This window comes from Oreochromis aureus, linkage group 18, assembly GCF_013358895.1.
Source record: "Oreochromis aureus strain Israel breed Guangdong linkage group 18, ZZ_aureus, whole genome shotgun sequence".
NCBI lineage: Eukaryota > Metazoa > Chordata > Actinopteri > Cichliformes > Cichlidae > Oreochromis > Oreochromis aureus.
In genome coordinates this window covers 12870487-12883173 of record NC_052959.1, presented here as the reverse complement: position 1 = coordinate 12883173, position 12687 = coordinate 12870487, and the positions used below count along the sequence as shown (strand labels likewise).

Genomic DNA, 12687 nt, shown 5'->3' with positions numbered 1-12687 from the left:
TTTCTCACAGCATGAAGCTGCCACCCCTGATGGTGTGCCGGCTCTCTTCTAGATGAAGCATTTTGAATTACAATGGAAAAGTGTTCTTCGGACTTCATTTTATCAACATTTTTAATGTGGTGTTCTGTTGCCTTTGCCCTGGGTACAGATATGGTTGCTGTCACTGACTGGCTACTTATTGTCACAACAGGGCTCCGATTCTCTGACCAGCATCCCTGTCGCTGAAATCAAGAGGATGAAAAGCTGCTGAAGCTGCTGCTGAAAAAAACTTTGCACTTCCTACCAAACACCAAGGAAACTCTTCACAAGTTTATTCCTGTTTTGAAGATAACTTCCTGTATCCCTTCTGTCAAGTCTAACACACCTTAGAAAAGTGGTATGATCACAAAGTGCTGGGATCCACAAATCAGCCTCCACCTAGCTGAGCTCATCTAAGCAAGATCTGTTATTCCTGGTTTAGAAACGCAGGTTTTTATTGAACGTTAGATCACTTCAACTTGGGTGAAACAAAATTGTCAAGCAAGGTGTGGCTACAAGGTGGATTTGGGTAAATTTAAGTTTTACTGGATTGTATTACTGCCTCTCAGAATATTCCTATGCAAACCAGTCAAGTTCCTGACAAATTAAAAACGTGTGATTAAATTCAGTCCCTTCAAGGTTTCAGCGTTTTGATTTTTAAGTGGAATCCTGGACCTTTTTGAATGCTTCTCGTTTGCTTTGGTTAAAAATCTTTTTTAAATGTATTTTTTGCTGTTTGAACTATAAAAAATACATTTCACTTTCACAGCAAAAAATCTAAAATATGGGCAGCCTACGTGACATTAAGTTAAAAAAAAAAAAGAGTTAGGGCTCTCGCTCAAGAGTTAGGCCATGAAGTCATTAGAACGTGGAAGAAAGGTGACTTAAGTGATTTTGAATGTGTTAGTGGCGGACAGGCTGGTCTGAGTATTTCAAAAACTGCTTATCTACTGGGATTTTCTCAGGCAACCATTTCTAAGGCTCACAGAGAATGAAAAAAAAGAAAATATCTCATCAGTTGCAATTCTTTGGGAAAAAACGTCTTCTTGATTTCACAGGTCAGAGGAGAATGGCTAGACCACTTTGAACTGGCAGGAAAGCAACAGAAACTCAAATAACTGCTTGTTATTTGCAGAGATGCTCTTCTGCTAGTCTGCAGAAGAGCATCTCTGAATGCACAACACATCGAACCTTGAAGCAGATGGGCTACAGCAGCAGAAAACCACAAAACCACACCTGGTGCCACTTCTGTCAGCTAAGAGCAAGAAATCGGGGATACAATTTACATGTGCTCACTAAATTGGACAATGGAAAATTGGAAAAATGTTGCCTGTTGCACCGGTCTCTTAAACATGACAGTGAGTTTACTATACTTTGTTGAATCTTAGCCACATGCAGTTCTGAAGGTAAAAGGAGGTCCAAGTCAGTACTAGCAAGGTTTACCCTGAACCTAAATTGAAAGGTAATCTGACAGCGGACACATTATATCATGAAACCCCATATGACACACCTCATCACAAGTAAACTGAAAAAGTTCACTTCAAACATAGCGTGTGGACACCTCTCGAGTAGACATAATTAAAACACATTTAAATGGAGGTACAGACAGTAAAGGCATTAGAGGTTTGTCTAATGATCCGTTCACATTCAGGCAGTTTAAGTGTATGCCATTGTGTCTGCAGCTGTTGTGTTTTTTGGCTTTAACATTTGTTGCTTCTGTGTGTGTCAGATCAAAGTGCCTTAATGGGCTGAAACAGCCAAGCAGTCACACGTCTGCTGCAGTAATTATCTACCTTTGCAAACACCTGTGACCCATTACACAAAATGGATATTCTGGCTTCATTAAAAATAGAGAAGGTAAGTGCAATCCAGATGCAGCACCGATTTGACTTAAATGGGGGTAGAAAAAAAAAACTGATGTTCTTCTCTCCTTTTGTCACTGAGGTCATTTCTGCCATAGACCTTATAACAGCATTCATTCATAAAGCAGCAATACATAATTAGAGAGAATCTGAACATTACTAAAGTGTTTAAATGTTGACCTCAGAGGTGTAAAATCACAGCAAACACAATTAATCACACACTATCCCAGCTCAACACAGCTTAGTCCAGGTTCTCTCAAATGCTGATTTGCATTTGCAGCCAGTAAGCAACAGAGTATACAGATTGTTCCACAGATTTTTTTGTGTTTATTGTCAAAACATATACAAACTGTATGAAACAAACAAACAAACTGAGAGTACAGTGCTTTTATCCTGAGTTATAAATATTCTCCTAAAAATATACAGCATGATTATGAATCAAAACTGAAATTTCCCTCAACTCAAACTTGTTATTCATATTTTCTAAATGCTTGCTTGCTTTCTCCTTTTCATTTTCTACTGAACTAAAGAGTCTTTAGAGACAAGGTCTTCAGGGATGAGATCTGGAGCACATGGCTATGAATAAAGCTTTAATATGGTGCAGCTATCTTACAAACCTGATTAAAACTGTATTTGTCATGAAGTGCTCCAGATCTCATCTCATTATCCCACCTACAACAGCCCTGCTCTCCAACTAAAACCAAACACCGAGTTGCCCGAGATGCCCCATGCTATGGCAGGAAGAACTTTTACATTCTCTCTCTAACTCAAGAGTTCGTTCAGGCTCGAGCTGCATCAGTTTCACATCGCTGCTTAACATGACAGGAAGGGGAGTCTCAGAAATCTCTGATTAAAAAACCCACTACAGCGCTAGAAAAGTCTTTGTTCCAGATGAGAAGAAGCTCTGACCTCCGTGAACCAGCTCAAATCACCTTTGGCTGTGAGGTTGTGTTTGTGGACGGGTTTGTGGCGTGCTTTTCAGAAAGAGCACCTGAGGCTATTTCTCTTCATTTATCTCCACCGGGAGGTCCGCTCTCTCTCTCTTTACTGAAACTGTCTCCTCCTTAACGCTTCCATCGTCTGTTAGCTGTGAAGCTCCTCTTTTCCTCTCCTCCTTAACGAAGTTCTTTTCCACCTTTTCCTTCGCAGTAACACCAGGCGGTGGTTTGACATCAGCGGTGGTCTCAGTGGTAGCTGTGGAGCTCTCGCAGACAGTTGGTCCATCCCACTTTGGGATTTCCAGTCCCAGCAGCTCCATCAGCTGTTTCATGACGTCGTCCACATAACCATGGATACGCAGGTGTGCATGCTTGTCCTGCACTCACAGAAAATTGCAGCCATTGAGATAACGGTTGATAATAATCAGTGTTTTTTTCAGCATTTACACACATCATTCAACACTTCAAAGGTAAATAATTACACGTGTATGCGTTTTTGTGTGGTGGTGTTGCATACATGACACTCACATGTTTGGTCGGCTGCAGGTTGACAATAACCAGTTTGCCACCCTTGCGCTTGGTGAGGAGTGGGAGGTCTCCACTGGGTTTGATCTGCAGGGACGTGCCCAGCGTCAGAGCCAGGTCCGCTCGTCTAAAGAGGATGACACCACACACAAAACAGTTCTTCATCATTCGTCTCATTTAGCTGTTATACCCTGACACTGTAATATGTGGTTCCCTGATGTGACATCATTTCTGTTTTACATAATCGATGCAATCTATATATCTAATAGATTATCTTAGAGTGTTAAATTACATTATTCATTTATTTAGGTGCCATTTCTTGCAGTGGCACCACCTGACTTTTGCAACCATTTTCAATTTAAACAGACTTTTACTTTATGCTCTCCTTGTGCCTGGGCCAGTTCTCTCCAGCTACTCCAGATTCCTCCCACAGTCCACAGACATGCAGTTAGTGGGGTTAGGTTAATTGGTGATTCTAAACAGGCCATAAGTGTGAATATGAGTGTGAATAGTTGTCTGTATCTCCGTGTCAGCCTTGTAACCTGTCCAGGGTGTACCCCGGCTCGCAGCTGGGATAGGCTCCAGCTGTCCCGCAACCCCGAATTGGATAAGCAGAAGAAGATGGATGGCTGGAAACCGCTCCAGAGTTTTTTACTTTAAATTTATTATCATTTAAACAGCATTTTTAGTCATCCAAGTCTGTTCATTCAACAGGCAGCTAAGGCACCTGACATTCCCACGGTGTGGGACGGAGAGATTTTGCAGGTCTTTCCTCCCCACTGCTGTCAGACTCCACAACAAAGACTTTAACTGATCAAACACACACATCCACAAATGTGCAATAACACTAATGTGCAATAATCTTTTCTGGCATCGTTGTATTTTTACTCAGTTGTATATAGCATTTGTATTCTATTTTTATCTTATTGTATATTTTATTCTATTTTATCTTATTCTACTGTATATAGTATTTTATTCTATTCTATTCTGTACAGTTGTGTACTGTATTTATTCTTATTGTATTCTAATTTTTGCTTCATAACTTTTGCACTGTCCACTTCCTGCTGTAACAAAACAAATTTCCCACGTGTGGGACTAATAAAGGTTATCTTATCTTATCTGATCTTATCTTATCTTTGGACTTATATATATATATTTGAATATATATTTGAATGCAATGAAAATGTATTCAAATAAAAAAAGGTTTTATAGAATAAACTCAGCATGTCATAAAATTAATGAACAGAAACTATGCACCTCGATAAAAACCTCAATGTCACGTCTTTGGCCCGTGTATATATACGTTTGTATCAGTCAGTAAAATGGCAGTTAAAGCTCATTTATCTTGACTGAAACTGAATAAATGGCAAGGTCAGCTTAAAGGCACTTTCTATGTCAGCTGGTCAAGGTACAGCACGTGAGTTACTCTTCAGACTACAGCTTTTGCAATTTGATTCTATGGCATACTTGTGCTGTTTGTTGTTATAAATAGCAAATTAGCTTCTGTGTTATGGTCCAAAAAATGTCTTCTTTTTTTTTAAAGCCACACTGAGGGTTTCCAGTGAGTGTTCACTATGAATTCTAATCAGTTTGTTCTAACTTTGAAGAAATCCCCTCAAGGCTGTCAAGAGATATTGTGTTCATAAGTGAGAAGCAGTCCAAACCAAACCAAACACACAGTCCCTCCCTCTGGCCTCAGCTGTTACAGTCACAAAGGCAAAAATGGCAAACAAATAAATAAAACGGATACTAAAACAGATACTTAGTGTATGCAGCTCCAGTTCTAAACCACAAAGAAAATAAAACAAACACAACTAAAACCAGAAATCAAATTTCAGTATATACAGTCTGATAACACGCAACATTTCCAGCTGTGCAATGAACACATGCTGAACTCCTGCACTGTGCCGTCCCCTGCTCGCTTGGGATCAGACACATTTTGTCGTTTTCATCTTCAAAACGGTGCAACGGACGGATTCCCAGGTCTGCGCCCAGTCAAATCCACTGCATGAACTGCTGCTAAACCTCGCATTGATTACAGCTCGGTAATTTTTCACCTTTTTCCGCTGCCACGAACACATAATTCAGAGTTCAATGGTCGGAGCTCCAAATCTCCTCTTTGTACTTTAGTTAGTAATAATACATCCATTACAAACGGCGCATCAAGGTGACACATGTATACATCCCATTCATCTTCCTGAGTAGCAAACAGGGCAATAAGAGGGTTTTTTGTGGCGGAGGGGAAAGAATGCAAATTTTCACACTCCAGAGGAAAATGGGGACATCAAAGCGAACTGCAATGCATATATAATCCCTAAAAAGGTTTTCAAATAAGGTCTTCTTTGCATGTCAGGAGCAATAGCAGGGCCACAGAAGGCTAAAGCAAATCATCAAACAGTTTCCACATTTTTCAGTTCACAGGATGCGTTTGAACTACTGCTTTCGCTTTTTATATTGAGATAAAAAAACAGACATGTCAGAGGAACTCTGACAGAAAAGAGCATATGCTGTCTGTTTCCGCCTTATCAAAGCAGATGGTTAAACAAAGAACATCTACAATTTAATGTAAAAAAAAAAAAAAAGAGTTCAAACTACTGCACCTCTCACCTGCTTGCGTCATCTGCTTTGTTCAGGTCTCTGTCAGGAAGAGCATCCTCCCAGTCAAGTATAGTGCTGATCAGCTTCCCTCTTTAGTATGTAAGGAAACACAAAGGAAATAATAAATCAGCAATGACTCACTTTTTGAGTCTTTAAAATGCACAAGCCTACGCATGTGTCACCTGCACGCTCGGAGCCCCCTGGATCGTACCACCTCGCAGTAGCGTCCTGTCGGTTTCAGGCCCATCACACCGATCACCTTTTCTCGGACGTACTGCCTGGAAAACCAACAAGAATTCCATTTAATTCTCAGTGCGTCCACAGCAGTTTTATATGAATTATAAGAAAGAAGACCAAGCTGCTCCCAAGGCATCAAAGCAAGGTCTAATTTTACACAAAGCCTGACACTCAGTGGCTACTTCAAACCGCACATCTTTTAGACCTAAACGATGGACTTTCTAAAAAGGTCCTCTAAAGATTTCAGGGATTTAACCACATCATGAAACTCTCGCAGACCTGTTTAAACATGCATTAATTCTCAAGCCCCTTTTTTCCACCTAATCCTGGAGGTAATCCAACAACTTTGAAAGTCACTGGAACAAAGTAAAGTCACTGCAATGTTACTGAGAGCATTTGGAGATAATGAGCTGCTGCAGTCCTGCTCTTTCCAGATTTATTTCACATTAGGATCCTTTACGTGTGCAGGGGGAACCACTCCTTACATTTACGTCTTTGAGTGTTGCCAGTTTTTGGTTTTACCTGCTGGAAGTGGAAACCAGCATGGGTTTTCTACTGCTGCGGGGCATCTGCTTCAGGGCCCTTCTGAGCAACTATCTATGTACTTATGGAACTCCTCTGAATACATAAAGAGCAATACTACCACGGTATGTTTTGATCAACACATTACTCATGTAGATTGTGTGCAAATTCCAGGAGGGAGATGGTAGAAAGTCCATTGTGACAGTAGGAAATGTAAGGTGCAGGACTCCTTGGATACGTGCATTCTTAAGCAGTAAACATAAACAGATCCTCTTATTTGCATGCTTTACGCACTATGTGGCAGCCTCGTGGTTTGCTGCTGGTACTGCCAAACAAGCGCCTAATGAAATGTGAATTCAATGTAAGACAAGCTGTTTTTATATCAAAATGTAACTTTTTGTGTTTGTGTGCATGCACATACCTGCCACACTTCTCACACTCCTCCACAAACATGTTCCCATGAAGCTCTGATAACAAATCCCTGACAGAGAGAGGCAGATGATATTCGTGTTATTCATCGTCGCCAACGCAGATATAACTTTTTGGTGCCAGAACCGAAACAAAATAACCACCAATGTAATAAAATACTTTTTAAAGTAGGTTCGTTAACTGGGGTTTCACTGCCTCTACACCCATATGAACTTGAGCGACATCCTGGCTTCAACTCTTCTGGGAAGGCTTTCCATGAAGTCTAGGAGTGTTTATGGAAATTTTTTTGGCGTTTTTACCAAAGTGCATTTGTGAGGTCGCACCACTGATGTTGGAAGAGAAGGCCTGGCTTGGAGCGTCCGCTCTAATTCATCCAACACTGGATGCTGGTTTTTAAACACCTGTGGCCATGGAAGTGATTGGCACACCTGAATTAAGTGATTTGAATGGCTGAGTAAATGCTTCTGCCAATATAGTGTAATAAAAATCTGTGAATATTTCAGCCAAATACCATCGATTCATGGCCTGTTACCGTACATAACACCCAACAAAGGCTACTTCGACCCAGGAAAAACCTGTAATGTGAGGACACTACAGCTCAACTTTTTCTTTGTCCTTCTTTTCAACTTGGACTCTTATAAATATTCTGAGCACTCGTATTAATTTCTGAGCATCACCTGGCACCTGTGCCGATTAGGCCCAACTGGTTTCCTTCGCCAGCTTAATGATTTCCTCAGAGAACCACCGCTACGCTGCCTGGTCTCATTTAAAAAACCTGACCAAGGGTGGAGGAAGGCTGAGAAAAAAAAACGGCTTCCAGGGAAAGCAAGCCTTCCAATATGCATAAAGGCTGGATGTATGTGCTGAATTAAAAATTGGACTCCTGGCCTTGGGTTAGTCCAATATGGCTGTGTAACCCAGACTCAGACCAAACATTTTCCATTGCACTGAAAATTATTTCAAGCTATTCACCGCAGCTGTTATCACACAGCAGCAGCTTCAAAATTTACACAATGAGTCACATGTAGCAAGTGGGAATGAATTGATATGATTGGGAAAAACAAAAGTAATGTGGTTGCTGCATGCATTTCATAAACAAGTGAGGCTGAAAGCTAAAGAGCTACTTTACACCTCCTCCATTCATTCTGCTTCAGCTCCAAAGCATTCATCATGAAAGTTAGTGATATTCTTAAGGTCTGACATATACTGTGTAGTTGCAGATAGAGAATAGCAATGTCTCTACGATTTAAATTACCTGGGGAAGCCTGATCGCACATGCAGGCCGTCCACATTCTGGCTGATGAGATATTTGAGGTACCCTGCCCTCTGTAGTCCCAGGAGAGCCATGTGAGTCAAGCTTGGGCGAGCATCTTCAAATGTGGTATCAAAATGAGGCGACTCACCCTTTTCTTCAAGAGTCCACACACCCTTGGGACCCCTGAAAGAAAATAAAGATTATAAATACATGGAGTGAGCATAAATGGGACTGGACAGGTTGTAATATAGTGGACTAGAGGCTTTACATCAGGTGTGTGTAACAATAAACCCATGGGAAAGGTTTCTGTAGAGAAGCTCAACAGAATATCTGTATGAAATTGACATTATTGTTAGTCCAAGACCAATAAAACCACTGCAAAATATATATAAAGTAAGAAAAAAAATCATAGCGATCATGTTAAACAACAACAAAAAAATCCTCACAGTCTAATGTGAGAGGAAAACTTTTGTTGACTATGTGGATGATGTTCAATGTGAAATTGCTCCGTTTCTGCTCCTGTGATTATCTGTCAGTTCTGGATGTCTGAATGGTCGGATGAACGCAGTGGTACACTCACTGCTGGAGCTGTCTAACACCGTGACAGTTGCCAAGTTACTGTGAGGGCATGCAACTTATCATTAAGCATCAGACGATGGAGCGCATCCTACAAATCCAAAAATACAACCGCACGTCTCATCTTTTGCTCTCAGCTTGGACTTTAAAAACCCCGTCTTTCAGCCGACCGGCTCAAAGCCTCATCGGCAGTGAGGGAGTGATGCGTGCATCGCATACAACACCCTAGTCACCCTGTGAACGATGCTGCGTGACATTAGAGCCACCGAGTCTGTGAAGCTGTTACATTTACATATTAAGGTGTCAGTAACGGTAACTTAATGAGCTGAATTTCTTCTCATCTGGAGTATGTGTGTTTATGTGTGTCTGAGCAGCAGAGGGAACACAGTTTGCATTAGTGAGCTTTATGTGTATGTTTTAATCTTGGCTCTAATGATAAACCCTCCAAGGTCAACTCCACCTGACTGACAGGTGAGGCAATGAAATATTAATTTGTCTTCACATCCGAGCATCTATGCATTTGTGTGAATTCACATAATCCATAGTACAACTGAATGTCTACAATGAAGACCTCTATCTGCTCCACATCTCTGCATTTGGGAGGCAAAGATTTGTCACAGTACCAAAGACAATCTAAGCAGACAATAGAAGTATTTTCCATTATATTTTCAGTGTGTTTTACACAGTGGTGATGTGAAGTAAGCAAGCACCACCCTCCTCTGCTCAAATCACGGTACTACAAGAGAAACAGGAGAATAAGCCAAGAGGTGCTTGTTACATCTCCCAAAATAACAATTTTTTTTTTTTTTTTTTTGTTATTTCACTGTGAGCTGAGCTGATAGAAATTATCAGCTCAGCTCACAGTGAATAGATTGATTCTTGTATAGCGCTTACTATTCTCCCATCATGCCTCATTTAAACAAGCACTTTTCCCCCCCCCATGCTTAAGCACCTACTTACATTGGAGACTAATTTGGGGTTAGGATCTTGCCCATGAATATTTGGCATGCAGACTGGAGCGGCCAGTGATCGAGCCACCAACCTTCTAATTGGTAGATGACTTTCTCTACCTCCTGACCTCTCCGACTTTCAAGAACAAGGTTCAAAGACGATCAGATATTGTCGTAGTCGCGGCTTAATTTGACTCAACACGGGAAACCTCACCCGGCCCAGACATGGAAGGGATTGACAGACTGATAGCTGTTTCTCGATCCTGTGGGTGGTGGTGCATGGCTGTTCTTAGTTGGTGGAGCTCATGACCACACAACACAGCTTTTCTCCACACAGTAATAATTTCTTTAGCTATGATATTTGATGATGCTAATATGTGCAATTCATAAGAGAACAATAAAACAAATAGAAAAAAAAACAATCAGAATCATTCATTTGTGCTGCCTATTAAATTTCATGACTTCACTCTTTAAGGTCAATTAAAGTATAAAATTTCCATCTGAAAAATATTCAGTGACAAAACCGTGAAGCAACACTGGCCAACTTCAGGCTCAAAGGATAAAACACACTTGGAAGATTTTATCATCAAGCAACAGTGAGGTTTTACTGCCAGTTTTAATCACTGCTGATCAAAACTCTAAATTAACAGCATTATAATAATCGGAATGAATCGGTAACATTGACTTTTTTTAAACTGATAAAATTTCTTAACTGCAACTCAGATTCTTACTCCAAAATCAAAACAATCATATTAGGTGATGTGCATCTCTATCTAATGACATCAACAACTAGTGCATAATTATTAGGCATCTTCTGGGTGGATACTGCATGAAAAGCAGTCAAAAAATTGCATGAACTGAGAAGAGTCTGACTTGAAATATCATTGAGCTGCACATGGTTGTTGTTAGCACATTATTACAGGGTTTGCCTCAATGTACCATCAACTGCATTACATGCAGATTCACAGTAGAAGAGTCTTGGTGGAAAAACATCTGAAAAACATCAAAGCATCATGCAAACTGGGAGGTGGAGTACTGGTTTGGGCTGGTATCATCAAAGATGAGCTTGTGGGGCCTTTTCGGGTTGAGGACGACAAAGAAAAAACATGATTTTCATGCAGCGAAGACTGCTGATCCGCTAAATGGCCTCCTTGTTCACCTGATCTGAACCCCATCAGGCTACTGTTAAAACAGGCAGGGATGCTGCACAGTGGCGCTACATGTGACTCATCCAAATGTTTTGATTTGCGCTGCTGCCATCAAATTCAAAATTAGCTAATATTTTACATGAAGTAGTAAAATGTCTCAGTTTAAACACTTTAACTGTTTCCTGTTCTGTTGTGAAAAAAAATGTGGGTTTATGAGATTTGTATATAATTACACTGTGTTTTTATTCACATTTTACTCAGTGTCCCAACTGTATCATCTGCCAAGGTGGTGATGGTGATGATTTTGACCTGCTGTAAGAAAAGAACTTTCCAAATCTGAGATAAATTAAGTATATCTTGTGGTTTCTTTTCTTAAGATTTGAGCTCCAGAAAAACAAACATAATATTTGTTTTTGCAGGGATTGTATTTCCTTCTCTGTACTTCTAAAAGAAAATGTAACTTGGCCTAGAGGTGCACAAGCTATGCAAAAAACTCCACGTCAACATAAATTAAAAAAAACAACACACTTTTGTTCTTGTCTCACCTGAAGTCAGGGATACCTGCCGAGGTGCTGATCCCAGCTCCTGAGTGGACAACCAAGTACTGAGATTCTTTAATCAGCTGAGCTAGAGTCTCCACCTTGGCCTTCAGCTCCTCAGGACTATCAAAGTGCTGCAGCAGAAGAGAAAAGATGCGATTTCAAGAGCTGACCGAGATAGCCACATTCAAATCAAATTACAATGAATAAGTCTGTTTGATAAAAGGTACAAGCACACAGCTATAACACAGTTTATTACAGCTCAGCACAGATTTAAAAGAAACACTGACAGTTTTGAAGTGCTGGTACTTGTGACTCCTCTATTCGCCTTCTCCTTTAGCTTTCAGATCTATACGTGTGTGCTGAATATAGTATATGTACGATATGTGCATTGCCTAATAAAATACGTATAACTAATGTGATATCACTCCTGGAGTACTCTCGGATGCTTGGAGACAAACAGAAGCTCTTCGTGTTACTCTCGTTTTTAAAGACCAAGCTCTCCAAACAGACTACTACAAACGTCCGCGGCTAACCTGCTAGCTACCTGCTTCCAAAGCTTCAGTTACCTCAGGAAGTCCGCAGACACCTTTGTTTGCGTACGGCGTGAGTCCAGCTGCATAATTCACAGACATGGCTGCAGACGGTAGTGTGCTTTTGTTTTGTTTTTTCTTTAATTAAAATTAGTCGTGTTTTATCCGGGCGGCGAAAATTTACCAGGCGAGAGCTACGATGACGACATCAAAAAGCGACCGAAGTGATGCTGCATTCATGAACTTTGGGAAATTAACCTCTCTGTTCAGAAGACGTTCCACAATGAACCTCCAAGTAGTACCAACGAATACTAAAGGTCTCTTAATAGATAAAGTAAATAAACAAAATGCTGGATATCTTAAGAAATAAACAATTATTTGTTATAAATTATCTCAAGTTAACATTATTATTTGAAATTCATTTTAATAGCACTACATTGTGAATAAAGAATGTTTTATACTAAAATACTCTCACTCTATTAGGCGCACATTACAGCTCCTTAATGGAAAGATCTAAGTAGCCGATCATATGGCAGTAGCTCAGTCCCTTTATTTGC

At 40.4% G+C, this 12687-nt stretch overlaps 1 protein-coding gene across 1 annotated transcript; it reads right to left on the bottom strand.

The window, feature by feature from the left end:
• Positions 1 to 2193: 2193 nt before the first annotated feature.
• On the bottom strand, positions 2194 to 12357 carry sirt6 (sirtuin 6). Its single transcript, XM_039601687.1, has 8 exons — positions 12167 to 12357; positions 11604 to 11731; positions 8385 to 8567; positions 7122 to 7181; positions 6124 to 6219; positions 5951 to 6031; positions 3347 to 3470; positions 2194 to 3195 (listed from the first exon to the last, which is right to left on the bottom strand). The coding sequence occupies exons 1-8, from the start codon at positions 12230 to 12232 to the stop codon at positions 2878 to 2880; spliced, it is 1056 nt and encodes a 351-aa protein (XP_039457621.1). The 5' UTR covers positions 12233 to 12357; the 3' UTR covers positions 2194 to 2877.
• Between the last annotated feature and the right edge of the window lie 330 nt (positions 12358 to 12687).